Below are 27,458 nucleotides of genomic sequence, written 5' to 3'. Positions count from 1 at the left end.
GCTAAAGAGCCCTTGTCTCCTAATAACTGCATACATACGCTGAAAAGGTTGGAGTTTAGGATAGTTTAGAAACTGAACACGCGGATTTGGAGAAGAATCACATGAATTGTGCAGACGGAGGCATTAGAAGACGGACAGTAGGCTTAAGAATCGACCCGGTGTGTCCACTGCATAGTTTTGGCTTTTATAGAATGAAACACGTGTGAAGTAACAACGTGGAGGCGCACTGTTTACAACTCATCTTCATTGTCGGATTAATGTAAACCCTTATGTAAAAGGCATGCAACTAGCATTACAAAGTTAAGGACGAGCCGAAATTATTTACAAAAAGCAGATAGTCTAGTTCTGTACCGTGTTTCGGAATATGTCAGAAACTTACGGAGGCATGGTCCCTTTTTAATGAATTGTGAAGTGGATGTGCTTTCTCCTTAAGTAGCTAATGATTTTGAACATGCAAAGAGAATAAAACCTGGACCACCCCTAGCCGCTGTTTTGCGAAAGCCCGTCTCCAGGTCCTGCAAAATGGCCGCTACTGTTTCGTGATGTATGCGGCGCTTTAGACCTGCTGTCTCTCGTTTATGTCTATGGCTCAGAACCGTTAGGGGCGGGCAGCTGTGCAGTTAAGGGGTCACGCCGTGCAGTTAAGGGGTCACGAGTAAGATTGGGTATTTGGAGTTTTGGGGTGCGATGTCGGTGTCTAAAGATGAGGCTTTCCGCTCACTGAATAGTACCTCAACTAAAGGCTGCGCCCCACCTCGCCGTAGGACTGCAACGTTCTGATTGGAGACTACCGCGAGTGGAGTGACGTACCATGCAGCGGCAGCCAATCAATGACAACAGTGCCCGGGGTTGTGATGGTTTGGAACGTCCCGGACTGGGAGTGAGTTGCCGCAGGGAGTTGAGTTGATGCAGTTGCTGCACCCAACCTCGACTGCAGCTAAAGGTGAGGAGGTGGTCACTATAACTCCGCTCCGTTGTCACTGCAAGTAGCTTACTGCAACTGATCCTCCAAGAGAGTAGTTAATAGTCGGAGGGAGGTAGAGGCTCGCTGTTGGATAGGACACAAACTCTGGAGAGTAATTCGGAGAGGATGAGGGAGCAGTGAGAAACGAGCTGCAGGAACAGGGAGTGACAAAGTGGAGTAACTAACTGGTATCTCCAGACCAGTGGTCTGACAGCGGGAGAGTCATGCCAGAGAGCACACATTGAGAGAGCTCGAGGGCTGCATGGCGTGAGACATTAAGTGGGCGTAAGGGAAGATCTTGGAGAGAGAGAAAGAAATAGTAGACTGCAGAGGAGGCTGAGGCGGACCTGCACAGTATGAGAATAAAGAATGGGGAGTCTGAGAACTGCAGTGCCGGGTGGTGGGAGGTGCCGAAGAGAAGGTGGGTGAGCGACCTGGAAGTGGAGTGAAAGGGCGCACGGCACTGCACAGGGGCAAGGCTGGGTAGGTAGCTGGTGTAGGTAAGAGCAGTGAGCTGCAGATGGACCAGGTTATATCTACTCAACAGTGTGCCTGCAGTGTAAATACAAGCCTTAATACAAGCACTGTAGGAGACTGCTTCCTGCTGGTGGTGACGGTGCGCTGGGCATGCGGCGCAGAGGAGGAAGCTTTGCCCTGGTCAGAGAACAGACTCCTCAGTCGGGGCGCTCTCTTGTGTTTTTGTCGCACTGCCTCATGACCGTTCATGTCCCGGGAAGCAGCCAATTTACATATTGATTACTATTTTTTTTCACCAGAGTCCAGCATTGATATTAGCTTGCACCTTAAACACACTGTCCACGTATAAGTTCTGGTTCTTGGTGGGCAGCTCTTTCCTCACAAGTTGAATATAAATCCCCGCCTCTCACATTTTTATTGTGTTTTGACAAAAACAATAAATAAAACAATCTAGACTCCACACATTAAGCTGGACGCTAAGCAGTTGATACGCTCCGGTGTGTGAAGTGGCGCAATAGCACATAGGGTATGTTTTCAAAACGTGGGTTTGAATACTCTTTGTGTAATTTGTTGTGGTTGGACCTGTTTTCTCTCACTCATAGATTGTTTAACGAAGGATGGCGTTTCTTTAACACTTTCCGCTTTTTATTTACCTAATGCATGTTTTCCATATTCTTTAGTGTAGTAGTAGTGGCATTACTTTTCTGAGTCAGCGTGCTATTTGATGACCCTTGTTTTTGTAATCAGAACACCATACAATCACATTTTATCTATCAGTACATGTATAAATACACATTGTGAAACAACGTACACTGCCTACCCACACATCTAGTATTAGTGCACTTCATTTTCTTACCCGTTCAAAAGTATTTTGCCAAATCCACTGTTTCCCTTCTATGCTTGTTTTAGTCAACTACGTCCCTGTGTACACCAGTACTGGTTCCATGTTTGACCCATATCCCTCAGCGGCTACAATTGTGTACAAGAAGCTGACTTCCTGACACAGGCTAAAATCGAGTGATAGCTAGAAAAACCTTCTGATGTCAAGGACTAATGATCATGCAAATAGTGCAGGATCCTCTTACTATGAGGTGTTTTCACAGAAAGCGTTGGTTTGTGATGGAGAGTGGCTTGACATGCGTCCACATGAGAATATTGCTTGGCGTGATTGCGGGAACATTGTCGATTTGCTTGACGCTGTCTACCAGATGCCTGATGTTCTCTGTCTCACTGACAAAAACATTGGTCTTGCATTTGTGGTGTAAGTAGGGATTAATTGGGTCTGGATAGACGTCAAGGTGGACTTGATGACACCTTTTCTTTTGTTGCAGTCTTCTGTGATGCTGGCGTTGTTGCTTTATGTGTGTGGTGTTCTCTAAGAGAAGAGAGAAGATTTGGTGATTGGGCTATGTGCCATCAGTGAGTTCTTCTTCATTGCATCATGGTAATGATGTTTGCTTCCAGTCCCTGTGTCCTTACATGTTGACATTCCATAGTGGCACTGACTAAGTAAATCTGTGTCATGCTGTAGTGGTGTTCTTGTAGTATGACGTTTTGTGTGTGTTGTAAGTAGTTTAATGAGCGGGTTTAGGGCGCTCTTCTAGAGCGTGTGGCATGTACCATGGGAGGTCAGTATAACCTAATGGTTTGAGCTTTAAGGTGGCCTTTGGGTATGGTGGGTCAGTGAAAACCTGGATAACACCAAGTCAAATACACTGCTTTGTGTGAGTCGCTTTTTTGATGAACACAATTTTGGTGCATGGATTCCTATGACAATGAATAGATGCAGAGGTGATTAAGTTGTTGATTTCTAAGGCACATGTTTTGTTGGATCCTTGTGTAGCTGTAGTTTTTTATTTTTTTTTATTTTTTTTAGACTTGGTGAAATGTGGCTTTGTGGAAGTCGGAGAGGAAAGGAGAAAGCTCCGAGCTGTGTAAAGCTGTGAATTGTGTTTTTCTAGAGATGTGTGGTTCTATACTCTTTTATAAATAGTTTTTGTGCACAGAGTGCTGACAGTAGTTTTTCCCAAAACGTCCCTGTAATCACGTGGCAACATGGTTCTCACTATCCGAGGGATTTAATACATTCTTCAATTCAAATCTTGTAAATGTGTCACTTTCCTTGGTATTTCTTCATATCATGTTATATTAGATACTTATGAATCCATGCTTTCGTTTTTATATCACAATGAGCAAATGTTATCCTAACTATTTAACGGCAAGCGTTTCACTATTGAAAAATTGAGGAAAGATAAATGAATGTTAGATAGTACACTTAATAATTAACATTGCATATTACAAACCTTGAAAGTCTGTGTTTATACAATACAACTTTAGTTCTCGTATTATTATACCCAGTATTAAATTCCTTACACATATATTCACTTACTATGTATCTACCTATCTGTTTATTTATTACTCTAGTTCCACTGTACTAGAGAAAAAAATCAAGAACATTAAATAAGTAAATTTAAGATTAATGAATAATAAATTTGCTCTTGCGTTAGCTTTAATCTGTCTCCCCATCACCCTATGTGTCTATCGATCTATACTCATCCCAAACCCATTTTACTACTTTGATCTCCAAAATAATCCTGCCTAAGCTCTTCCCTCCACTACCGCTCCTGGCTCACCCTACACCCCAGTTTACTACTGTAATCTCCCAACAACCCTCCCTCATTTATTTCACCTTTGACTCATCCAAAACCCCTTCTGCTACCATGATCTACCTAATCCCTTTCCATAGACTACTCCCTCTCTCCTTTACCCAGCCCAAGCCTCATCCCAGTTAAAACTTCTGGATTCTTCCCTCCATTACTCTAGTCAATCCAACTAACAAACTTACATATCCACTGCTCAAATTAACTCATACTAATACTCTACTCCTATTTCCCCTATACAAATCCACCATTAGTTCCTCTTGGGTCCCAGAGTAGCGTGCTACTCGCTGATAAGCGCTTTGACGCCTCGTCAGGGGTAGTAAGTGCTATATCAATACACTTACAATACAATTATGGGGAAGAAAATATGCAAGAAATAATTAAGCAACCTTACTTAAATCCAGGGTACGATGCACCTTAAAGGAAAAACACACTTTTCTATGTCATTGTGAAGCCTTTCTGTCCTTGTCGATCTTAATGTACATGTGTACAAACGCTCCTCAAATGTGAAAGTGATCATACACAGTTTCTTTCAGTAGGAAAATGAAATGACGGCCCTGGATTTGATGGAATTGTCATCATGGAGGACTTAAGGGGCCGTAACTTTGCTTCTGTGGAGGAAGAGGTCCACTATTGGAAAGAACTAGCTTCGAAATACAAGCAGTGGTAAGTTAAGTTGAAGCACGTCCAGTGCCTTTCCCACATAGATTAAGTTGCTTTGCTACTTCCTATTAATTGGGATAACTAAATAGGTTTATTAAAAAACAGCATGCATTTTTTAATATGTTTTTGCATCCTGTTTTTAGGAGTGAATGATTTCCTGTCACGTGGTCGTCCTGAATGAACATTTTCCATTTGCCCCCTTGGTTTAGTTGACCCACTCATACATTGCTTAATGATTACCTTAGCACTTACAGTTGGATGGCATATTATTTGGAACGTTTGTCAAGTAATGCATATAGAAAAAGTATACTGCTTTTATTTGCCCCAAAATGTTTTTTTTCACCTTGAAATAGCCATGCAGCAAAGTGGAGTGTGCTTCTTGTTCCACTAACCGTTCATTACAGGTAATTGGGCAAGAGGAAGAAGTAAGACTTTAGCTCATAAAGAACACGTTTCCCATTGAGGAAGCATACCATCCCTCAAATTACTGTTTTGAGGTGGTGAAGTAGCATTCATTAGCTAAACGGGTCAAATCTTGGTATTTGTCTAGATAGTGCTGATGGAAGATGCACAAATGCACCTCATCCGGGACTTGAGCAGTGACGATGAACAAGGAAACACTTCAGCATAGGAATCTCTTTATCTACTTCACAGTAATTGTCAGTGAAGCAAACTGCTGTGTTTTGAAGAACTACCTAGCTGTCCAAGAGGAAATGTGGGAGACCTTTATGTAAGATGTTGCCGTAAAAGTTGCTCCTGAAAATGCTCTTAGACTTTTCCCTTTATCCTCAGAGAGCACATAGCAGCAAAGGCAATCCAAGACATTTTCACCAATCTTCATATCTAGACAGACATTCTAACTAATTGTCCCTGATCATTGGGGTCTTCATGTATGTCGAGGCTGGAGGAAAGTTAAAAGAGAAGTTGACAGGCATCTGGTTTAAGAGGAGTAGCCCTTCCTTTGGTGGTGAAAGGGCTGGCCGTAGCACTTGCGTGACCTACTGTTGCCTATATTGAGTCATCAGTACTAAAGATCTCACCATAGGTTGTGTAGCTAGCCATCCTGGTCAGGCCGTTATAGGTGTATTTCTTATTTTCAGGACACTTGAAGGGGCAGTGTATAAAGCTGTTTGTTTCTGGATTTCAGGGGCAGCTCTAGAAAGACTGGCTAACAATGCTTAGGCTGATTGGGGGCTGCTGGTATAACAGTAGGAAAGCTTCACTTTACTATAAAATACTGTTGCATGCTAAACATTTAACTTCACACTACTTGGTACCCCTAAATTGATATACAGATGATGTTTTTTTACATTTCCTCACCAGGCTGTTTCTCGTCATATGCCCCCTTTTCTTTTGATTTATATGTTTTCATTATTTTTATTGAGATGTGCAGAAATAAACTAGACTACCCTCGCTTGAAGGACGAACCCCATAACTGGCTTCTTTCTTCCCAAAACTCCTTTACCTATTCATCATAGCATTGTGCAGCTAGGTCAACATGTTTAGTGTTTCCTTCACTGTCCCGCCGTTTCTGCTTCTAAAGGCTTCTTGTCTTCTCATCTTTATATAGTCCTCTGGGGTCTCTGTGGCTGGCCACTATGTGTCTGGTTGGATTCGAGGATAATTGTACAGTGTCCTTCTCTTTTTGAAGAAGACTCCTGTGTCTGTTGGAAGGTTGCATTCATTACTTTCCAGAAAGCAAACCTCTCCCTTTGGAGGAACAGAGACCTTGCGTCACACTCCTAAAAACAAACACCCACTCCGTCTCTGCCCGGCTATCCTCTGTTTGCCCGAGATGGAAGCGACTGTAGGGCTTCGGATTCCCTCTTTTCCCTATTTAAGGTCAAAGAAACATGGCAAAAACCAGCAAGAAGTTCTAGGAAGTTGTTGCTTTTCATTTTTTTTTTTTTTTTAACTATTCAGTGGGTCTTTTCAGACCATAACGGCTATTTACAGTTGATATAATAAGGCCTTTGATTCATTAAAGCGACAACCGTGGTTGATTCAAGTTTCCAAAAATTGATATATATATATCTCACAGTCATGTTACAATTGCTTTGCTTTTCATTCATTATGTGCTAATGGATCTGTAGTTACTCTGGTTAGTTAACCCTGCGTAATTTTCACTTCAGCGCAGAAGACGCACAAGAGGAGCTCCGCGAGTTTCAGGAAGGGAGTCGAGAATACGAGGCAGAGCTCGAGGCACAGTTGCAGCATGCAGAGAACAGAAATCGGGATCTCGTGTCAGAAAATAACCGCCTTCACACGGAGCTTGAATCCATTAAGGTACAGTATCTCACCATTAAGAAATGCCGTGCTAATCTGCCACAGACTGTGTACCCTTAGGCGCTTGTTTCGGAAGACGTGCCTCTATATAGTTTATCTCTTGAGTTTCTCGAGTATGGATCCATGAGATGACATCCTTATAGAGCGTCCCCATTTCTGAATATGGTTTGTTAAGGTGTCCTTTTTAGGATGTGACCAAGTCGGTCAAACTCGCAACGAGGTTGAGCCTGTCATTTGTCAATGAATAATCACGGGGAGCCTGATTCCACCGAAGCATGTGGAAATCTCATAATGTGTTTGTCTAGGGAACAATATGCTGCCTACATAGCTTTAGTTTATCCTTCTAAATAATCGGCCTGTCCTGCCAAGTAGCAGCTCTGGAAATGTACCACAAAATAAATATTGAGAAACCCCATTGTTTCGTTGCCCTGCGGATGCCAGTAGGGCTTCAGTTATACAATACCAGTAGTTGTAAAGGTAAATGCAGTTACAACCTGTACTTCTTAGCAGCAAATAGAAATAGATTGTTTGCCGCCGGCGTGAAAGCGCGGCTATCTACTTGCGTCATTCAGAACTTTCTCGTTGATGCTTACCTGCACGGGCGGAAGTGAAGAGCTTCGAGGGGAACCGCCGAGGGTGTGGTGGGCGGTGGATAGCGTTTGTTTCTCTATGATGTCATTATGTCTAATCATGGCCTTTGGCACGCGGCTAAAGTACTGAATAACAAAGTTGTTCTATCCTGCTGAAACCACTCGGGTTTTAGAAGCTGATCCTCTCTTGGTGTATTTGCTAAGAGCTCAACTTTCTTCAAAGAGTCTTGGCACTACGAGGGGGATTTGGAGTGGATGTAAACTTTACGGAAACCTGGTCTAAAAGAGTCTTGAAAAATAGTTTGGCGGACTTGAGCTCAGAGGTTAATGTGACTTGTTTATTAGAAGAGCACCAGTAAACTATTTGGCCTTGAGGCTTTTAAAAGTTTCTCTTTGTTGGAAGTTTCTTACTAGCAATTTATATAACTTCTTCTGTGCAGCCAGCATACTTAAGCACCCGTATAGACTCTAATTTAATTCTGTTTTTTATTTCTGTTCTGCTTACACACTTCAATGCTACTTAAGAATTACAATAGATTGAGAATAAGTTACTGTGGTATTTTATTGTAGATTGGATATGATAATGTTTTGTACAACCGTGACTAAAAGGACAGGGTACCGTGTACGGAAAGGAAAATAGCTAATTGTGAATATTAGAACAGAGAAGCTATTGATTACTGACACCGCTAACTGTTGGCTGAAAGGCGGCACTTAGCCGTGCTGGTCTCTTTATTGTAATCAGTTGGCTCAGTGTGCCTGGCTGAGTTAGCCACATGTGTTTGATGTTATTTTGGTAACATCTAGGTCAGTGCTGCAAGGGTCGGCCAGTCAGTCCAGTAGATGTGAAAGGCACTGTCCATTTCACATCTCTATAGCTGCTCATGTTTGCTGTCCTCCTTGCAGTGTATTTTGTGCTTTTATGATAAGGGCTGCAAATGAAGGTTAATGGTTAACATCTGCTCCAGGGTGTTCTTTTTGTTGACTAAAATAGCCCTTTTCCCCCTCGGGCATTGGAGCTGGTTGCTCGTGTACGAACGTAGTCATGTCTGAAGCTCACAGACAATGTCCCTTTATCCACAAGCACGTCATAGAAGATTGATTGTTTCTGATCGCTTCAGCTGTAGCAAGTAAGGGAACTGGGGTACCAGTGAAACTGACTAATCTACTTAGGCTCACACACTATGGTCCATTGGAAAGCTAGGTCCAGTCAGCAGTTATGCACCAAATTGCCTTCCCCCAAAACTTGTTTTTGTTTTTATTGTAAATTATCACAAATCACCTCGGAATCACTTTCAGCTATAACATTTATATCTTTATTTTAAGAATAGTGATACAAAAATTAGAAAAGCGGATGAATCTTTCAGTAACCAGATACCCTTGCAAAACTGTCCAATTTTAATCTGCCAAAACAGTGATATTTTATGTTATCATTTATTAGGTATTTTAATAGTTAAAACAATTGGTTTGCGCTTTTATTCCTTGGAAAATGTTACATTTATTTTACTAAGTGAACATCTGTTGCACTGTATCTGGCTGCTGTCTAATTTCGAATGACGTTCATTATGTTTATTAGGTCCCAAACTGCATTGTACTGGTTTTGACGGTGTATAACCGTAATACTATGAAGTTTGGTTTCGCCTCTTTGCTTAGGCCTTTGGTAGAGTAGCATTAAAAATGATTCTAATCAGTTCAGTTCAGACACTTTTTTTGTATCACACAACCTTCTGTAGCCAGTTCTGTGTCCTGAATTATGTTGCCATATAACATCATTGCATTAGCCGTGAGGATGAGGCTAACTAACCTGCTGAGGCAGTTAAACTGGGAAATACTTAAAATCAGTCTATTTGTATATGAACACCATGAAGCAAGTCACAGATTGCCACTTTGAGATTCAGCATCACGAAGATGTGCACCTCTGCAGATAGTATTATTTACCTATCTTGATGTCATTGGTAGGTTGGAACAACACTTCTGTGTGTTACCTGCATGGAACTTCAGAGTAAGTTAACCTGTAATTTATTGCTGTTTTAGCGGTGCTGCACATTAGGCCTGTGCCACTGGGCAAAGTTACATTTCCTGTCCATGGTGTCTTCAATTTACTTGCAAACATGTTGAAGATCCTCCTGGCCGATTTGTACAGATCCTGACTGGATAGTACAGGCATGGGAGTATGCCTCACACTGTATTAAGTGGCGCTTTTGCTGTATCACAGGATGCATGCAGTGATTTAGGACAAAAGTGAGTAAGATTTCATGCAGCATCTTGTGGTGAGGAATACAGCGTGGAGTTCTAAGTCCAGTTTTTACTCAGTTCCTTGGCTGGCGCGTGAACTGCAGTTGAGAAAAAAGAGCGTGCGTCCAGTGCCTGTTTGTGTGTGTGTGTGTGTATATGTATGTATATATATATGTGTGTGTATATATATATATATATATATATATATATGTATGTGTGTGTGTATATATATATATATATATATATATATATATCTCTGAGATCCGCTAGATACCACACCCATGAAAGCAGAAAGCGTGCACTCAGGATATCCTAATGCCTACGTAGTTGGTAGGGGCTCGCAGTGTGTTTCGGCCGGAACACCAGGCCTCGGTCACAACAAAAATACATATTTTATTTTTTTAGTTTATTTATTTTTTGGACTGGCCGTGTATATGATGGTCCCTGTGGGAGGACATGTTTAAAACCTAATCTCCTTGGAAACACTATGGAAAGAAAATCCTGTACCACAGAGAAATTTGCCATAGCTAAAGGGTTTTGTGGCTTCAAACATCTTCCTTAAGCCTGACGTTTGGGGGGAAAAACAAAGTTGGTTTTGAAAGTCTTTACTTTGAGTAAGAAAGTCAGAGACTTGAGACATTAGTATAAATATGCTCCTGCTATGAAATCAGTTGCAGTTTTGTGTGATTGTGAGAATCCTATGTACTCATGTATTGTGAGATCAAATCGTTAATACAAAGTAGGCACACTAAACGTAAGGGCAGGTTGAGAGGGATCACAGTTTGGAAATTACTGTACAATGCTCACTGTCTCAGACTGTCGCAAGTGTGTCAGGGTGTTGAAGTTAAAGAAATAAAGGAAGATTTATATGACAGAGAGTGCAGAAAAGCTGAAACTCATCTAAAAAACACAATCCACAAATTCAGACCCCAGCAGATTCCATTGTATTTAAGTTGTGCCTTCCAAATGTGATTTCTGCAAAGATTTCTAAAACGGTTATTTTTTTCTCTTCCCCCCTCTTGAGCTTCTGCATCCATATTAAGATTCTGATAAATCATATTTCCATTCAGATTTCTGAATTGAATGTAATGTAAATGATTAGAATTCCACCAGCCGCCTCGCCAAAATATTGACATCGGCTTGTTTTGTTTGGCGGGGGAGGAGGGGGCCAGTTATTTCTTTGCCCGGTTTGATCTACCAAGAAATTGTCAGGTAAGGAGAATTAACAGTTGAATAGAGAGGAAGACCAGCTACTTGGCATCACAGTCAAAACAAGTTAGGGTAATTGTCATTTACTTCTGGTGTCTTGGGTCCTGCAGAACCGTTGGACCTAAACTGATTTAGCAGTTTACTCTTTTAGGGTCGTGGGGTCGAAAGGGGAAAAAAAAAATGTATACTAATAAGGAAATCGCTGAACAAGCTTGGCCAAATGTACTTTTATGGAAACCAGTTATATTGGTGGGAGAATTTCAACATGGGATTACCTATATGGGTTATTACAAGCATTGATAACCGTATCGGATGGGTAAAGCTGATGTTGATTAAAGAGAAATAATGACTTTTATTCTGGGTGGTTGCTTTAGATGAGTGTAAATGGAAAAAAGAATGCTTGGGAGCGGGTTGGCCATAAATAGAAAATGCAATTTGGTTATTGTAAGGGAGGAGGTTATCTAGAAGCTGGTTGAAATTGCAGCATATTACTGGATGTGAACTGCTCCTATCTGGTGTAAACTTTGCCTGGAAATGTGGTTTCTACAGAATGGACAGTAGGCCGCTGTACGAAATGATTTTCTTTGATGGTGAAGTACAGGTGAGTTTGTGTGATAAATGGGCTAGAGGTCTGGGGGGTGCGATTTGGACTTTTCCTTGGAGAGCCTTTAATTATGAAGCTATCAGACTCCTTACAGAGTGGCCGTGATACTCCATCCAAAATTAATAGGATGCCAGCCAATGCAGAAAAAGTCTAGTCTTTTGGCTTTAGCCACTTGGAAGGGTGGGAAGCATGTTCTCGGCAAAAAATGTGATCCTTAGATGTGATTGCATGCATAGAGTACTTTCGAGGTGTACATAGAAAACATACCTTGATGAGCTTTGCACAGTTGCCACCGGATGATCAATATTAAAAATGTGGCACGTCTTATAACAGAGAACCTGAGGGACCAAACTCAACAATCGCCTAAACAATTCTGCTAGCACAAGTCTAATGGAAGGGCTTTGGATCCGCATTCATTAAAACAATTTTTGCTTTAGTTGAAAGTCCACCCTGTCCTGCAACCCCCTTTTCAACCTTTTCCATAGTCTCCTCGGAGACAGCAATACCTTAGCACCATTTGTGACGCAACACACCAGCAATAGTACTGTATCAATTGGGCACTGGGGAACAAAGCAGATCATTCAAACAGTGTGACTTCAGCAGAACGTAAATGAAGTGTAAAGATGGTAGCAGCGTCTGACTTTCAAAGACTTAAAAATGTCCCTCCTCACTACTTTAGCGTTTTATTAGGCAGTTGCGTCTTAGGTCTGCAGACCCGTTTGAAATAATTACAAAGCCCAGGCAGATGTACACTGGGATTTGTCTACGGCAGGCTCAGAAGGATGTACATCTAAAAAATGTGTAAATCGTTGGTAACGAAAAGAATTGAGAATAAAGTAGTTTGGAAAATGCGTAGGAAAACACTCCACTGTAAATCCACGCTGGAGCTCCTACTTAAATATTTATGGGATTTGTTAGTTAATAATTAAATGTAAAGCCTGGCCTCCAAATGATAGCATTGATTAGCTATATCTAATTTGCTGATACATGCATTCAGTACTTGGGTTTCAGAGAATGAATATCTATACGAGTGTGTTGTTTCCTTAGTGATGCAGTCTTATATTCCTTAGAGATGTAATCTTATATTGCTCACACCAACCTGCTTTCAAAACACACACATGCGCAGTCATTAGACCCTTTGTGCTGAAACCCACCTGTGTTTCCGCAGTCTGATTAAGCTTGTAGATGAGTGCCTTGTTCACGGCGCTGTTGTGCCCCTGCCTGACTTTCTCACAATCACCCATGCTGGATCACATGCCTGAGCTTTTCTCCCCAACAGACACGATTGTAGCTAAGTGAAGGATAGAATTTCCTGTTCTTTGTCCTGGATGTAGAAATACACTTGAAATCTGATTCGTGTCTTGGTACTCTGTGACCTTGAGCCCTGATTCTTTTTAAGCCTGTTTTTCTAATGTTAGGGCTTTATCTGGTTGTGTATTTTTTTTTTTTTTTTTTTATTTTTTTTTTAAAAACCTTTTTACATGTTTGTATGTCATCAATGTTCTTATCACTACTTACGGCGTTTGTCCTGCCCTGTGACTTTATTTCCTTCTATCAGTTGCTTGCCTTTTAACTTTTTGATGATCAAAATTTCTTTTCACAACTGACTTTAGAGTAATGTTCTGCCGTCTTTCTAATTTTCTACTGTGTAAAAAATATTTGTAAATAATTCATAAGCTTTGTAAAAGTTGCTGTTGGTAGATCGTTGCCTTGCTGTTCAAATCTGCTTCTTTTAATTCCAATTTAGGAAAAGTTTGAAGCACAGCATTCTGAAGGCTACAGACAGATCTCTGCACTAGAGCATGATCTAGCACAAACAACCGCAATTAAGGATCGGCTGCAGAAATATATAAGGGAACTGGAACAATCAAATGACGACTTGGAAAGAGCGAAAAGGTTTGTGAATATCATGAAAAGGATAATTCCATCTATTTACTGAACAGGTGTGAAGTTTAACTATGCTGCAGCCACACTCAAGAAATATCCATGTCTAAGTCTTTTGAGGCCAAAAAATATATTTCCTCATATGGCAAGCGCAGTTAATATGAAATAATAATGTATACGATGGATGGGACGATTTTCCAAGCAGATACCCTCAATTCAGAGCTGGTATGTATTTAATGTGGCCTTTGTGAAATTATGTGGTTATAATCCCTCGCCCTAGACCTCTCCCCTAGCCCACCCCTGGTCAAATCTCTTAATTTATTTTGTATTTAGTCCACTAGCTACCAAGGTTGAGGTTGCTTAGACATTGCTAGCCAACTACTTTCATGTTATTATATAACACATTTAACTGAAAAGAGATCTTGTTAAATATCCATGTCACTTAAAAACCAGCATTGCAATCATTATCTTGTGTTCACTAAATCACAAGCAACATGTACTGTATTAGATGGTCTCGTTTGAAGATAGAATTGCTTTGGCATTATTATTCTTATGCTTTAACACTCTGGGCTTCACTTAGACTGTGTATACATGGAGATCTGTGCCCCTGTTTTCAAATCAAGTACTTTGTCGAAGCAATATAATATAATAATGCATGAAAAATCACACATGATTATAAAACTGTTAACCAGCCGTCCCCAGTTATACACTCTACTATGAGTGTGTAGGCACAAACACATCGCAATGGATAGATTTGAATATTGAGATGCATGCATTTTTTGCACCAATGTGTAAAGCTAGGAGTTCTCGTGCTGACCATTGATGGGCGAGAGTAGCTCATTCTGTTCTTATGTAACTTGGCGTTTTGATGTTTTTAGTTCCAGATTCACAATTAGAATAACGGGGCTCAAGTTTTAGAATGCACAGTTAAAAATCATGACTGAATAAAATACTCACAGTATATAATCTGAAATGGGTTATTATGCAGTGACATGTTTTAATTGTTAATAACGTAGGCCAGGCATGTGTAGATAATGAATTTCCTTTGTCCCAAGAATCAGTGATTTCAGCATCTTGAAGGTCACAACATTAATTTATGGTGCCTTTGTTAATACAGAGCAACAATAATGTCGTTGGAAGATTTTGAGCAGCGCTTAAATCAAGCAATAGAAAGGAATGCCTTCCTGGAGAGTGAGTTGGACGAGAAGGAAAACCTCCTGGAGTCTGTGCAACGCTTGAAAGACGAAGCCAGGGGTAGGGAAATAAAATGCGTAATAAGTTATGGCACAGTTGTTTTTTATCAGTTTGAGGAAGATTATAGATGGCACTCATTCTTTGACTTCTGTGATTTCTTCTGATGCTTGTACTTGTTTCGTTTAGCTCAAACCTAGCCACAAAGGAACAGAGCGATTAATTGAGTGGTGGGTTTAAAATGGGGATTGCAGAAGAATGCTAGAAAGGATAGGTGAGAGGTTAACACATCATCAATGCTGAGGACATTGACGAAGCCAAGGATGATGATTTCAGGCTTACGGCCTGGTTCGGAAAGTGAGGTTAGTAGCAGAGCTTCAGGTGGGAGATTAGGGTGGGTGGGAGTCGCTATACCTCAGAGGAGGTCTGGCATAAGCGTGGTTACCCTGACATACTGCATCCACTGCTTAGATCTGTGTAGAAGCTGTAGATCGTTGTTTGATCCTTCGTATCTCAACACATTGTACATCTTTTATGTGGGTAAAGGCCATCCGTTTTACTCCAGCATGTGAATAGTCACATAGCTTACGGTGCCTATAAGGTTTTAAGGGCCAGATGTAGCAAAGGGTTTTTCCCATTCTGTGTCAATGGGAAAATGTGTTCGTACATATGGCCCTAAGTGTCTTAATTTTTATGTTACTTTGAATGTTTTATCAAAATTCAACTGAAGGGTATCTGTTTCTGCTTTAGATTTGAAACAAGAGCTTGCTGTGCAGCATAAACAAGAGAAACCAAAGACATGCATTGGTAGCTCATCAGAGGTGGAAAAAATTGACACAGCGATTCAAGCAAGCGTGTCTGTGCCTTCAACACCTTTGATGCATAGGGGCTATGGTGCTGGATTAGGCACCCCACTATCCTGTAAGAGAAGTAAGTAAAACTGTGGTTTAGATGGGTTTGCAAACTGCAGTTACCGAGAATATTCAAGCATTAGGGCGATCCAATTATTAGCGGATTTTTTTATTTTTTTTATATTAAATATTTCTTTGATTATTTGATACACTTTGAACCAGTGCAGGCGATTAGTTACTTAAATGGATATATGGGAAAATTGTGGAGCCTGGCGTCTTTGTGACTTTTAATGTGTCCTTTTAATTCTTCCAAGGTTTTGAAGACAGCTGTTCGGGCACACCTCTCACACCAGCTGCACGAATATCTGCTCTGAATATTGTTGGAGACCTTCTAAGAAAAGTGGGGGTAAGTTGTGTACTGGAAAGCATTAATGGTGATACAGGTTTGACTGTACTTCTGACCATGAGTACAGATAGTATGTCCTGGGTAATAACACATTAGTTTTAGAAGGCCAAGTTTCAAAGCAATATAAATCAATTTACTTTTGCTTCAACAAAGCAGTTCTGTACAAAGTTCACTTGGTGGAAAAAAAGGAAATGGACTACCAGAAAACTACTAGTCAAGCGGGATCCATTTTTGTGTTAGTACATTACCAATTCTTCGTGACACATTTTCTGAAACTCACCCTGGCTGACTAGTAAGAAGCTGGTAAAATTCATGTAGAGGACACAAAGAACCATAAACTTCAACAGTCTTGATGTCATCATCTTGCTGTTTTGTAGAAGGCTGTGGAAGTGTTCTGTTAAGAATAGAAATGGGGTAATGGAGCATGTTCTAAATACATCAGCATACATTGGCAACATATTTTCCTTTTTTGAATGTAGGATGCACACTGGCATTGTACCATTTCATTTAACTTACACCATACATTCTCTGATCATTTATTGAAAGGCACGTGTACTGAATTGTGATTGGGAGATGGAACACGTGCCCAAATGAGCAATTTAAAGATATATTGACTAAATTGATGAACGTGCACCAGTTAAAACTTTCACTGAAGTGGCAATATAAGGAGTGTGTTCTAACTGTTGGATATCTTCCTCTGGTGATGTTCACGCTCCCGACGTTGGGCAAGCAAGCATCCTTGATAACTAACCTCTGTAAATGAAAGAAAGCTGCCCCACCCCGTACAACATTCTTGTATATCCTGGCGACTATTTTCTTGTGTACACCTATATCAGTGTTCTCTGTTAAGTGTCAAAGTACTGATCATAACTTTGGCAAATGTTGATAACAGTAGGTGTAAGGGTACCAGTACTTTTCAGGGGTTGGAAGGCTCTGAATGCCATGTTTGATTATTCCCAAAGCATTTCATCGGAACAGTCTTGATTTGAGTTCTGGTCGATACCCTTGACACTCCTCCCACAATATTTTGTTTGAAAGCTGCAGTTGGTTTGGTAGGGTTTTCAGTGCATGCTCTGTTTTCTTTTTGCATTTAATTTCTTTGTCAGGATGCTGGCTTTTCAGATAAGAGGATTCAAAAGAAGGCTTAAGTCGATTCAGCAGTGATGGACAAACTGTGTGTGTAGCTGTGTCTAGTTAAAGTGCTTGTTGAAACTTCCACCACCGGTTTGAAGCCAGATGGTGCCGCTTTTTCTACTTCTTTCGAAAGAAGGCCAGAAAATAGCGTATGATCTTAGATCCCCGAAAAGTTCAAGATGGTCACTCTGCAAATTATAAGTCTCCTTGCTGCAAGTGTATTTTCTTGTGCACTGGAGCTGGTAGTTTTCCACTTTCATGACCTCACTTAAAAAGTACAAGTACCTTATATCGTCATTTTCACAGTAAAACCTTCTTAGGGATAAGCATGGACTTACTCGAAACCGACGCAGCCAGTTTGAAGTTTCAGCAACAATTGATTTTAACAATAGGAGACAATCGTGTGGACCTGGAGTGACTAGAATTTGCATTGCAGAATGCAGTCTAAGTTTTGGACAGACGTTTAAAATCACTCAACCATCCTGCAGGACTAACTGTAAACCCTAACACGTTGATAATGGAGAGTACAAACCAACAGAGAAGCACTGGACATAAGAAGAAAGGCTCTTCTCTATTCAGCCAAATGGCCGTGCCTTCTGGTGAATCAGAGAATGGTGGTACTGGGCGTACTCGCAACGCAACCACTCTGTAATACATAAGGAGGCCATTCAAGCTAGCAGTGTCATGCTCTAGTATGAAGGAACTTCTGCTTTTAGGCTGCATCCAGGTAACTGCCAGGGCATAAAGATAACTCGTGGACAGAAACTACGGACCAGTAATGAGTGACAAAGCCCATCTGAAGGAAATTCTGAGGGAAACCGGAAAAAAATACTTTCTCTGCTTCTCTCGCTGTCTGTCTCTCACTCTGACTTTGTCTCTCACCTTTCTTTATCTCCCTGTGTTTCTCTCTGTAAGGCTTAACACTGTCACATATGATTCTTTCCTTGCTGATTTATGTCTCGGGCCCGGACTTTCACTGCACTAGTGCTACAGGTAAACACGTGCATTCTCAGCCTTCTGAGCCAATCACAGCTCTGTGCCGTGCACTATCACCAGTGGTGGAGCAGGGGCTTTATCCATGCCACAATTTCTAGCACGATTTTGACTCCTTACTATGGTAATTAGACAGCTGTACCATAGAGCGAGGTAGTGAAAGTTGTGTCCTACTTTCCCGTTCTTTAGCAGTTCTCTGCCTGGGAGGATAGCTGCGGTGTCTGATTGAAATAGACCCATACGGTTCAGGTATCCAGGATGTTGTGAATATTTGCAAGTTGCGTATCTAAAAACACGACAATCAAGTCTAGCTTCATTCACTAAAACTATTGCTTTTCAGGCACTGGAGTCCAAGCTTGCATCCTGTCGAAACTTTGTGTACGACCAGTCCCCGAGCAGAGCAAGCCTTTCTATGTCGAATCGAGTAAACCACTCCAGAGACAGCAACGAGAACAGACTGAATGCCAACGTGCCTTTATATGATAAAGGGTTAGTGTTTGCCCCTGCTACTGTCCTTGGATGGTGATTGTGCAATGCTGTCCCAAAGAAAGCACTCCGGATTTTGCATAATAAATTGGCACTAGATAGCCATTAAATCAATGCAACGTTGTAGATGTTGATCGTATATTTGAGATTCATGTTTTGTGTATGATGTATATGTAGATCCTGGTACATAATCATACCAGCACATTTTTTTCATCAAACCGTAACTCCACATACTAGTAACACAGCACGGATTATAAATTTATGTTTATAAGGCCCAGTGAGGATAAATTGCTGTTAGGAATATCAGTGCTGCAGTGACCATGCTTCGCTTCCTGGCTGATGCCGTGCACTCTACATGCGCTGATGTGGTAGACATGGTGACATCAAACTAGGAGCACAAATACTTACGCAGGTGACCGAAGACTTGCGTTTTATGAAAAATTAAAAAATAAACCAATAGCCCTTAGGTAGACTCCCAATTCCCCGGTTAGATCAGGATCCCAGTAGTAGTCTTCCAAAGTGTTTATTCATGTAGTTGTGTTATCAGCCCTACTCTTTGAATCTTGTTTTTTATGTTTTAGATGTACTACTTAGTTGAAACGCCCTTCTTTGTTATGAATGCAAAACGTGTAATTATCATTTTGTAATACTTCTTCCATCCTTAGTACTGCATTCACAGAATTTTTGCTTTGCCTCTTCTACTCTTTGGTGTTCAACCATATTTTTTCTTTTAAATTAGATTGTCTAAGTGATTGCTTTTTGAAAGTCAGTGTTACTTTTAGCACTGTAAACCAAGTAAAATGTAACTGCGCTTTGGATGCATAAAAAAAATCATCAAAAGTCTGGTGTGTTTTGTACACCTTTGCAGTAATTCAGCAAAATATATTTTTGGATTTATTCAAAAGTATAAATTGGTGTTTTGCAAAGACTTGTTTTTGCAACATGGTACTTAGCTTGTAAGATCTCCACCAACTGTGGTTAAGACACTACAACGATTTAATCTTTGCTTTGCCACATTTTCTGATTGGGCATTTCTTTTATTCTAATCTGCGGTTTAATTCAATTTTGTTCTGTAAATATATTGTCATTTGTCTTTTTCCAGCCAGCTTAAAAAAAATAGAAATAAAAGCTATATGCTTCAACACATCCAATTGTTAGATTCCTACAGAAATCTCAAGGGGGGGGAGGGTGTATAATGTTGTGGATATATCAAAAGTATTAAAAAAAGGGTGGGAGCACACTGCCTCACATCCCAGCACTCAGTGCATTATGGTAAACACAGTGCATGATAACACTTACTTCAGTGACTGCCTTTAGTTTTTCACCCTTGTTGATGCAGACAGTGCTGTGTATTTCTAAACATGTTTCAGGCTAGTTGTCCTTCGGTAGAGAACACCACATTCTCTGGGGGTGCTGGAAATACTGCCCAAAATCTGCTCGAGTCTCTCTGCCACCCACTAGGCGCAAGTGCATCAGCCAGAGCTCGTCACCTCATTAGCTCAAGAGAGCATTTTCAAACAAAAAGAGGGTGGGAGCACATTGCCTCGCATCCCATCTCTGTTTGCTTCAATGTATCATGGTAAATACAGTGCATGATAATACTTACTTCAGTAACTTTGAAGTAACTGTACTGCATTTATCAGGATGCACTGGGTTGAACTGTGCTGGGATGAGAGGCAGTGTGCTCCCTCCCCCCCCTTTGTGTTTAAAAGGCTCGCTAGAGCCAGTGAGTTGACAAGCTCACCTGGAATGCACTGTGTGCCTGTGGACACTTGGGTAGCATACCAGCAACCCCAGATGACTTCTCTATTCTCCACTACTTCTGCTCTCTACTGATGAAGGGCTAAACCCAGAAACACTTGTGTAGAGATAACAGTACTACCTGCACCAACTTTAGTGAAAAACTACTGCAACTTTGAAGTAAGCTTACTGCATTCACCAGGATGCAATGGGCGGAACTGTGATGGGATGAGATGCAGTGTGCTCCCTCCCCCCACTTGTATATCAAAAGTATGTTTGCCTTGAATCTCTAGCTAATTTAAAGTAGCTTTGCAAAATTAGTTTCTCCTGGCAGGTGCTGCTACCTATACATTTTCACTGTTGAATATATTAGCCTAAAAACCACTGAACAAGCATTGGCAAAGCAAACTGGTCTTAAAGTTTGGACCTATGGATTTTCCAATTGTTTTTAAAAATGCTGTACAGCATCCTCGATGCTGTGCAACAAAGAGGGGAAAAAAGGTGCTATCAGGCAACTGCATTATTTTGAAGGGGTGTGCACCTACAAAATGATGCTGCAAGTTTTCTTGTTCTGTTTGTTTACTAATCAGAGTTGGATTGGTAAGGAAGCAGGTAGGGAAAGGGGCAAAGCAGCACCAGGGCAGCTAAAGCAAAACACAGGGCCGGGTAAGCAACAGCGAAAGCAGGGCGGAAGCCGCACTGGCACAACATGAGCGAGAGAGGAATGTTGGACGCAGGGGGGAGAAGCACTTGGGGATAGAGGGAGGAACATGGAGCAAGTGAGAACAGCACACTGGGAAGAAAAAAACAGGTGGAAAAGCACATAAAGTAGGGCACAAAACCAGAGGGGGCGAGTGAGACGCACATAGGTGAGAGAGCAACACAGAGCATAGAGGAGGGGGGAAGTGAAGTACACTAGGGAGACAGCTGGAAAATATATGCAATCTCATTGAGTGCGTAACCAAAAAGGAAAAACGTAGTGCCTGAAAAGTAAGCAGTGAACGATTGTAGGTTCTCCAAAGTAAATGCCTTCTGTGAGCTCACAAGCAGCAATCACCCAATCAGAGTATTTGATAGTTGTACATTTATATTAAGTTAAAAAACAATTATAAGGTGTGGCCAATGGATGTCTGGAATCATGAAAGCTTCTCAACTTAATTTGAACCTAATGCATACAAATATTATTATTATTTTAGATTTGCTCCAAACCATTGCAGAAATATCTTGGGTGGACCTATACTTGGCATATTGCCAAACTGCCACCTTTTTGGAGCTTGAACGAAGGTCAAATATGCAGTCCTCTGCAGTTCTTCTAAATATGTAGTGGTTAATTTTGTGACTGTTTGCCGATGCTCTTCACCGTCACTGATTTCCGACAGTCCACCACAAGGTGGTGCTGTCTCACTTCTGAAGCAGAGCATTTAAAATTAGTTGGCCATTTTTACAGCATTGGGTGACCTGGAATTGCCAAATGATTAGGGTGAGCAGATTTTGAGGAGCAAAAACCGGGACAGGTCAGACATAAGGGAAGGACTAACGACTTTTCACTCACTTTCATATCTGGCATGTCACTTTTTTGCGTAGCTTTGTGAATGTGTGCCTATACGTGTGTGTGTGTGTCGTTTTTTGTTGTTGTTTTTTTTTAAATATATATATCCAAGAAAGAAGTGACTCAAACAGATGATCTCACTAAAGAACAAAAATATATTTCTACTACAACGTATTTCTACTTCTCTTCTCTTCTCTTCTCTATACACACACACACTCGCATTTACAAGACTATACATCTAAAATTAGCTATGGCTCGACCTCCCACCCTGCATCCCAAACCCGCCCCCACCCACCTCTCTCTGTCCCCAGCTCCGTCTCTCTGCTGGGAGCAGACAGGGGACTGTGTTGCCTGACAGTAACAGATAAATTACTTTAATTATTGCATACTCTGTAGGCGTATTTTCAAGGAGAGCATACCTTGAACTTTTGCTTTCCTAGATAATCTGACCTTTGTCCCAAAAACCGGGACATTTATGTAATAATTTGACCTTTGTCCCAAAAACCGGGACATTTGTTTAAAATTAAGAGAAGCGTTGGGACACCGGGACTGTCCGGGGAAATCCAGGATGTCTGGTCACCCAACAAATGATCACATTTGTGGGAGTCTGATGGTCAGTAGGTAACAGTGGCACTGGCATTAGGCAGCGCTAACAAAGTCATTGGGTCGTGCTTGCTGCTGTACCCTTGTGTAAAATACCCTGGTGCTTACACTTTTTTGTACAAATTAAGCACTAAAAATAAATATTCAGTTTATGCATTGTACTTGTTGGCGGATTTTAACTTTAGTTATGACAAAATTTGTTTCTAATATTTTTCTCTTTACTCGCAGGTTAGCCAAACGGCTGGAATTTGGATCGTTATCTTCAAATATTCCCTCACACATGATTCCTTCACCACAGGGTGTCGTCAAGATGTTGCTTTAATAGCTGCTCTGGGATGGATTTCACATTTTATGCCCATTATCCTGCAGGCTTGGAGCAGGTGCTGTCTCTCCAGGCACTGGACATTTAAAAACTGAAGTTACTTTTCATTGTTTTGTTATTTTTTGGAAGTATTAGGAGTGGCTAGTTAAAATAGGAAGCAAATTCTTACAAAAGTATTTTCATTTTATAACCAAGCTTATTTGTAGAGAAAAGTTAGAATAAAGAAAAATAATATCTAACTTCTGTTCGCTACTGAAGCACCATAGCCTCAGAATTCTTTTTTTATTTTTTAAAAGCACTCTGGTGGTACCAACAATTTGTTTTCCTTACTTTTGATCTCTTCCACACATGATGCACTTCTGTTGTATGAAAGCGACATTCATGCAGAACTTTCTGGAGTAAAGTAAATGGACACTGTTTCACCCTTACATCAGAATGGGCTTCCTTTTATTTTTTTTTCACCCATTACTCATTTTGGAGTCGTGTGTGATATTCTTTATTACCTGGTCTTGAGCCTCGCATTTTTTTGCCCAAACTAATTAATTTCCTGTGCTTGGGATGGACTTATTCTTCACTCTGGCTTTGCTTATCAAAAAGTCAACAGCTGATCTTACCTTCTTTTAAGTCACTGATACCAGTTCAACAGTTGTGAAAAAAAGCCAGCCTATACTTGTTTTTTTGTGGCCCTTGCAAGTAAATTCAGAACATGAATAGATGGTCGGTGAGCTGTCACTTTCTTCAGCCCCTTGTTGGTGGTCAGTTTATGCCCTTCTTGAAGCACCTAATTATTGGTCGAACATGTGACTATTTCAAGCTTTGGAAATAGGTTGGTAGTGCTATCCTTCTCTGATCACTGACTTGTCCTGAAAGGTAAAAGAGGATAAGTTTTACCTTTTAATATTTGCTTATGTACCATCCCTTGTTTGTAAGCTTGCACCTTCCATTACAGTTTATAGCAGAAATGTAGAAATCCTAAGCTTCCAAGGTAATTTGAAAGCTATTTTTTTTTTGTTTTTTTCACATCTTTGTAAAGGTGTTTTTTTTTTTTTTTTTTTTTTTTTTTAATAACCTGAAGGCATCGACCCTTCCCTGTGAGATGTCAAGCTTTGAGTGTGCCATCACAATTACACTGTCTCAATCCTGGCTTTCTAATTTCCTTTCCATGTCACAAAACCTGGATTTTTTTTTTAACAGCATAGGGACATATATATATATATATATATATTTTATTTTTTTTTAATCGTTTTGGAGGGCCAGCAGTATCCAAGTGGAACCTGATGATGCTTTGTTTGGAGTGATGGAGGTGGCAGCACATTGTTGACGTTATTGATATGCAGATGATCCCTCATCACTTTTCCCAGCTGATTGCTGTTTATTTTTTGTGCTGAACTGGGATAAAGGCACATATGAAAATTGAAACAGTTGGTTCACAACAGACAGCTCTAGTTAGCAAGTACATTGGTAATATAAGACAGGCATGCACAGGCTCCAGTATTTCTCTTTTCACTCCAGAGGAAATTATTCTCTCTGTGCCTGTATTTACACCATTGCAGTGAAAATAATGGTGGTGCAATAATAAATATTTATAGCAGCTATTTTAATAAAGGCACAATTACGCATTTATTACAATAGTGCAAAGGCCAGATTCCATATTTCTGCAGTATACAAAACTGACATGAAAAACACTGTTTAGTTCTTCAACAATTGCGTATTGTAATGTATCTACACCGAGAAACAACACTTCTAAAACAATAACTATTTAGCATGACTTTATCTTGCATTACGAGTGTAACCCAGTTCATCAAATACATATGGAAAAAAGTCATGGTATAAACCATATATGTATCTTAACAGTGGGCTGTATGTTAAGTATTGTTGCTGGCACATTTCGTGAGTCATGCACCTCCCTCTACTAAACAATAGTTAAAGGAAATTACACCTGCACATTTTATTTGTATGCATATATAAACACATAATCACTTGTCACAAGTGGAATATTTGTAGTTTCCATTCATTTCTTCCAGCACTGTCCTTGCCAAAATGTATTGTTAAAAAAAAAAAAAAAACTCTTGAACATTGTTGAAGACCTTATTTTATTGATGTTAGTTTTTAAAAGGAGTATTGGCAACTTAATTCTAGTAGTTTTAATAATGTTTTTGATTTAGGATGATTTACTCCTTGTAGGAAGCAGTCATTTGGGTGATGCTGTTATTGAATGAAATCAAAGGTTTGCTTTCCTTCAACACCAACTAGTTCTCTTCCTCGCACAATGTAAATTTCATTTGGCGCTGAAGGGGTTGGATTATATCATTATTCTCCTGTTTGTAGTAAGATTGGTCCAATTTTGTGGATCTTTTGAAAGCAAGGCTTGTTAATTTCCATACAGTTTTAAATTTCCATCTGGATGGCTTTCCAAGCAGATATCTTAATTGCTGAACAAATTAAGTCTGTATAATCTAAAACCTGATATTTCGCTTGGCTCCTGTTACTGCATGACCCGGTGCCATTGGTTAGTAAGCCATTAGGGTCCCCATAATGTCACCAATGTTCCAGTGGGGAAAGTTTTGCTACTGGCTTTAACCTCTGGGATTAATTCTTGCAGTGCTCACTGTTAAGGTCCCAAAGACTTCCCACCATGGTGTCCTGATTTTTTTTATTGACTTTCTAAAAGCATGCTCTTTTGGAGAGGTTTCATGGCACCCAAAAGGTCCTCCACATTGCCTCTAGAAGCAGTACTCTATAGTACTCAATCTCTAAATTTGAAGCTTAACTAGTGGATGTGCTGTGCTTTCTGGCGAGTTTTCACTGTCACTAGTTTCTTCCACTGGCTGGAGCTATAAGATTGATAGTGAAAAATGAAAAGTTACTCTCTGCGATACTTCCGGCCACTGCAGTCGTAATCCCACAGTGTATTTTTTTTTTATATATATATATTGTGTTTTATTCTTCATTCCACTTCAGCTAGAGTTTTAGTAAGTGGAAGGTGTTTTGTAAAAAATGAAGGCGAGAGACAGAATAGCACATCAGGTCCAGTGAGTAATCCCCTTGCCTCACTTAAAAAAAAAAAAATACCTTGTGCCTGCTTTTTATTTGCATTACTACAGTGTCCACACTAGTTTATTACAAGAAAGTGTGACTGTTTCTGTGGTACGTCCTGTGCATTTTACCGTTTTATATGAATTTCTGTATTACTCTTTAATTGCTCCGTTTCTACCAACACCTAGATCTGATATAAAAGTGTAACTGAATTTTAATACCAACTTTTACCTTGTGCAAAAACTTTTTGCAGGTCTATTAACCATTTCTGTTCTGGAAACCAGATTGGCTGACTGTAATTTATGTAGAGTCTCAATATCTTAAGTTGGATCAAGGCTGCTGTTGGATGTCTCTAAGGTGCTTAAACATTGTGAAGACACAGGGTTGTCTTTGGATAAAAAGATGAATACCCTGAACTTCAGTGCAAAAACAGTACACCCGAAATTTCACAGAAATCAGTATTATTATTGAGCCCATCACTTTAATTTTCAGGTGATCGCTCACAATGATGATCTTGATTTTTACCTGTAGATTGCTACTTGTACAGCAACTTCTATTTTAGTGACAGTAAGCATGCTGTTTGACCAACCAATATGGCCTCCAACTGACTGCTCTTCCTGTTATTTTCTGTTAAGCTGTTTGGCTGATAGATTAAAATCATGGACCTCTCGGAATAAATTGGCCATCAAAAAAGTCCAGATTTAGAGGGAAAAGCATCTGGTGATATGTTATAAAATGCACAATGCTGCATGTTTCCTTGTTCTTTTCTCCCTACGTCTGTGGTGCAGAATACAAACAAGTAATTCATGTTGCATATTGTATAATGTTGTTGAGAGCTATACTGTAGTGGCTGAAATGCCAGAAATCTTTACTCGTATCACAATGAAATGTTGAAATAATAACTTGGTTTAATGAAGCTTTGTGGGATTGTAAATGATGATATTGAGAATATTGTGTGACACAACTGGCCTGCCTAGGACCGTTTCCTTGGTTCTATTTTCATTTTGAAGGTCAAGACACTGGAATTGTTTGAAATGTTCATTAAACAGAAGCAAATCCATCCCTTGTTGTAATCTTGAACATTACACTGCATAGCAAAATGCATTGTAACAAATGGAAGAGATTTAAAATCATGTTTATGCACTTGAACATAATATGCAACTTGTGTGAATAATGCTTTAAAATAGTGCATTAGATTGTTAACTCAGATGCATACTGTATCTACATACATAAGCAATAAATTGTGACAAATATAGGAATGTTTGTCATTCACCATATGGGTCGTTCAGGTATTATATACTCGCATAACAAATTGAATTTGTTTGAATTAGCACAATTGAGCTTTAGCATACAATGTACAAGTCGTTTTAAAAAATGAAATATGTTTTGATTTAGCTATGACACTGTTTCAAAGAGTATTTTCTCCTACATGTAGGTGATAGCAGACATGTTCACGGTGACCATCTTTTTCTGGCACCGTATGCTTTCAGTTTAGGAAGTAACCACAGCTTGAATTTACTTTGTAATAAACCTTTAGTGACTGGTAACCAGTAAACTAAATAAATGTATTTTATATTT

General features: G+C 40.1%; 2 protein-coding genes across 7 annotated transcripts in view; one reads left to right on the top strand and one right to left on the bottom strand.

Moving 5' to 3' along the window:
- MARF1 (meiosis regulator and mRNA stability factor 1) overlaps window positions 1-503 on the bottom strand; it is a 586,552-nt gene extending 586,049 nt beyond the window's left edge. The window contains exon 1 of the mRNA XM_069210203.1: window positions 380-503. The gene's annotated coding sequence lies outside the window, so the exon portion shown is untranslated. The remainder of the gene's footprint in view (window positions 1-379) is intronic.
- On the top strand, window positions 27-27,458 carry NDE1 (nudE neurodevelopment protein 1). 6 transcript variants are annotated; one of them, XM_069210215.1, is made up of 9 exons: window positions 27-158; window positions 4,641-4,767; window positions 6,897-7,050; window positions 13,433-13,581; window positions 14,687-14,823; window positions 15,511-15,690; window positions 15,926-16,017; window positions 18,485-18,633; window positions 22,751-27,458. In XM_069210215.1, the coding sequence occupies exons 2-9, from the start codon at window positions 4,682-4,684 to the stop codon at window positions 22,842-22,844; spliced, it is 1,041 nt and encodes a 346-aa protein (XP_069066316.1). In that variant the 5' UTR covers window positions 27-158; window positions 4,641-4,681; the 3' UTR covers window positions 22,845-27,458. The 6 variants fall into 6 exon arrangements, with proteins under 6 accessions (XP_069066316.1, XP_069066317.1, XP_069066313.1 ...); XM_069210216.1 differs by having other exon boundaries at window positions 4,638-4,767; XM_069210212.1 differs by lacking the exon at window positions 27-158 and adding an exon at window positions 710-943.

Source organism: Pleurodeles waltl, chromosome 10 (assembly GCF_031143425.1).
Source record: "Pleurodeles waltl isolate 20211129_DDA chromosome 10, aPleWal1.hap1.20221129, whole genome shotgun sequence".
NCBI classification, from domain to species: Eukaryota; Metazoa; Chordata; class Amphibia; order Caudata; family Salamandridae; genus Pleurodeles; species Pleurodeles waltl.
The sequence above is the reverse complement of the archived record's forward strand: the minus strand, read 5'-3'. Positions and strand labels throughout refer to the sequence as shown.

Coding starts and splice junctions, on each gene's coding strand:
- NDE1 (XM_069210215.1), top strand. CDS start 4,682: ATGGAGGACTTAAGGGGCCGTAACTTTGCTTCTGTGGAGGAAGAGGTC. Junction 13,582..14,686: donor GACTTGGAAAGAGCGAAAAG/GTTTGTGAATAT, acceptor TTGTTAATACAG/AGCAACAATAATGTCGTTGG. Junction 18,634..22,750: donor GTGCCTTTATATGATAAAGG/GTTAGTGTTTGC, acceptor CTTTACTCGCAG/GTTAGCCAAACGGCTGGAAT.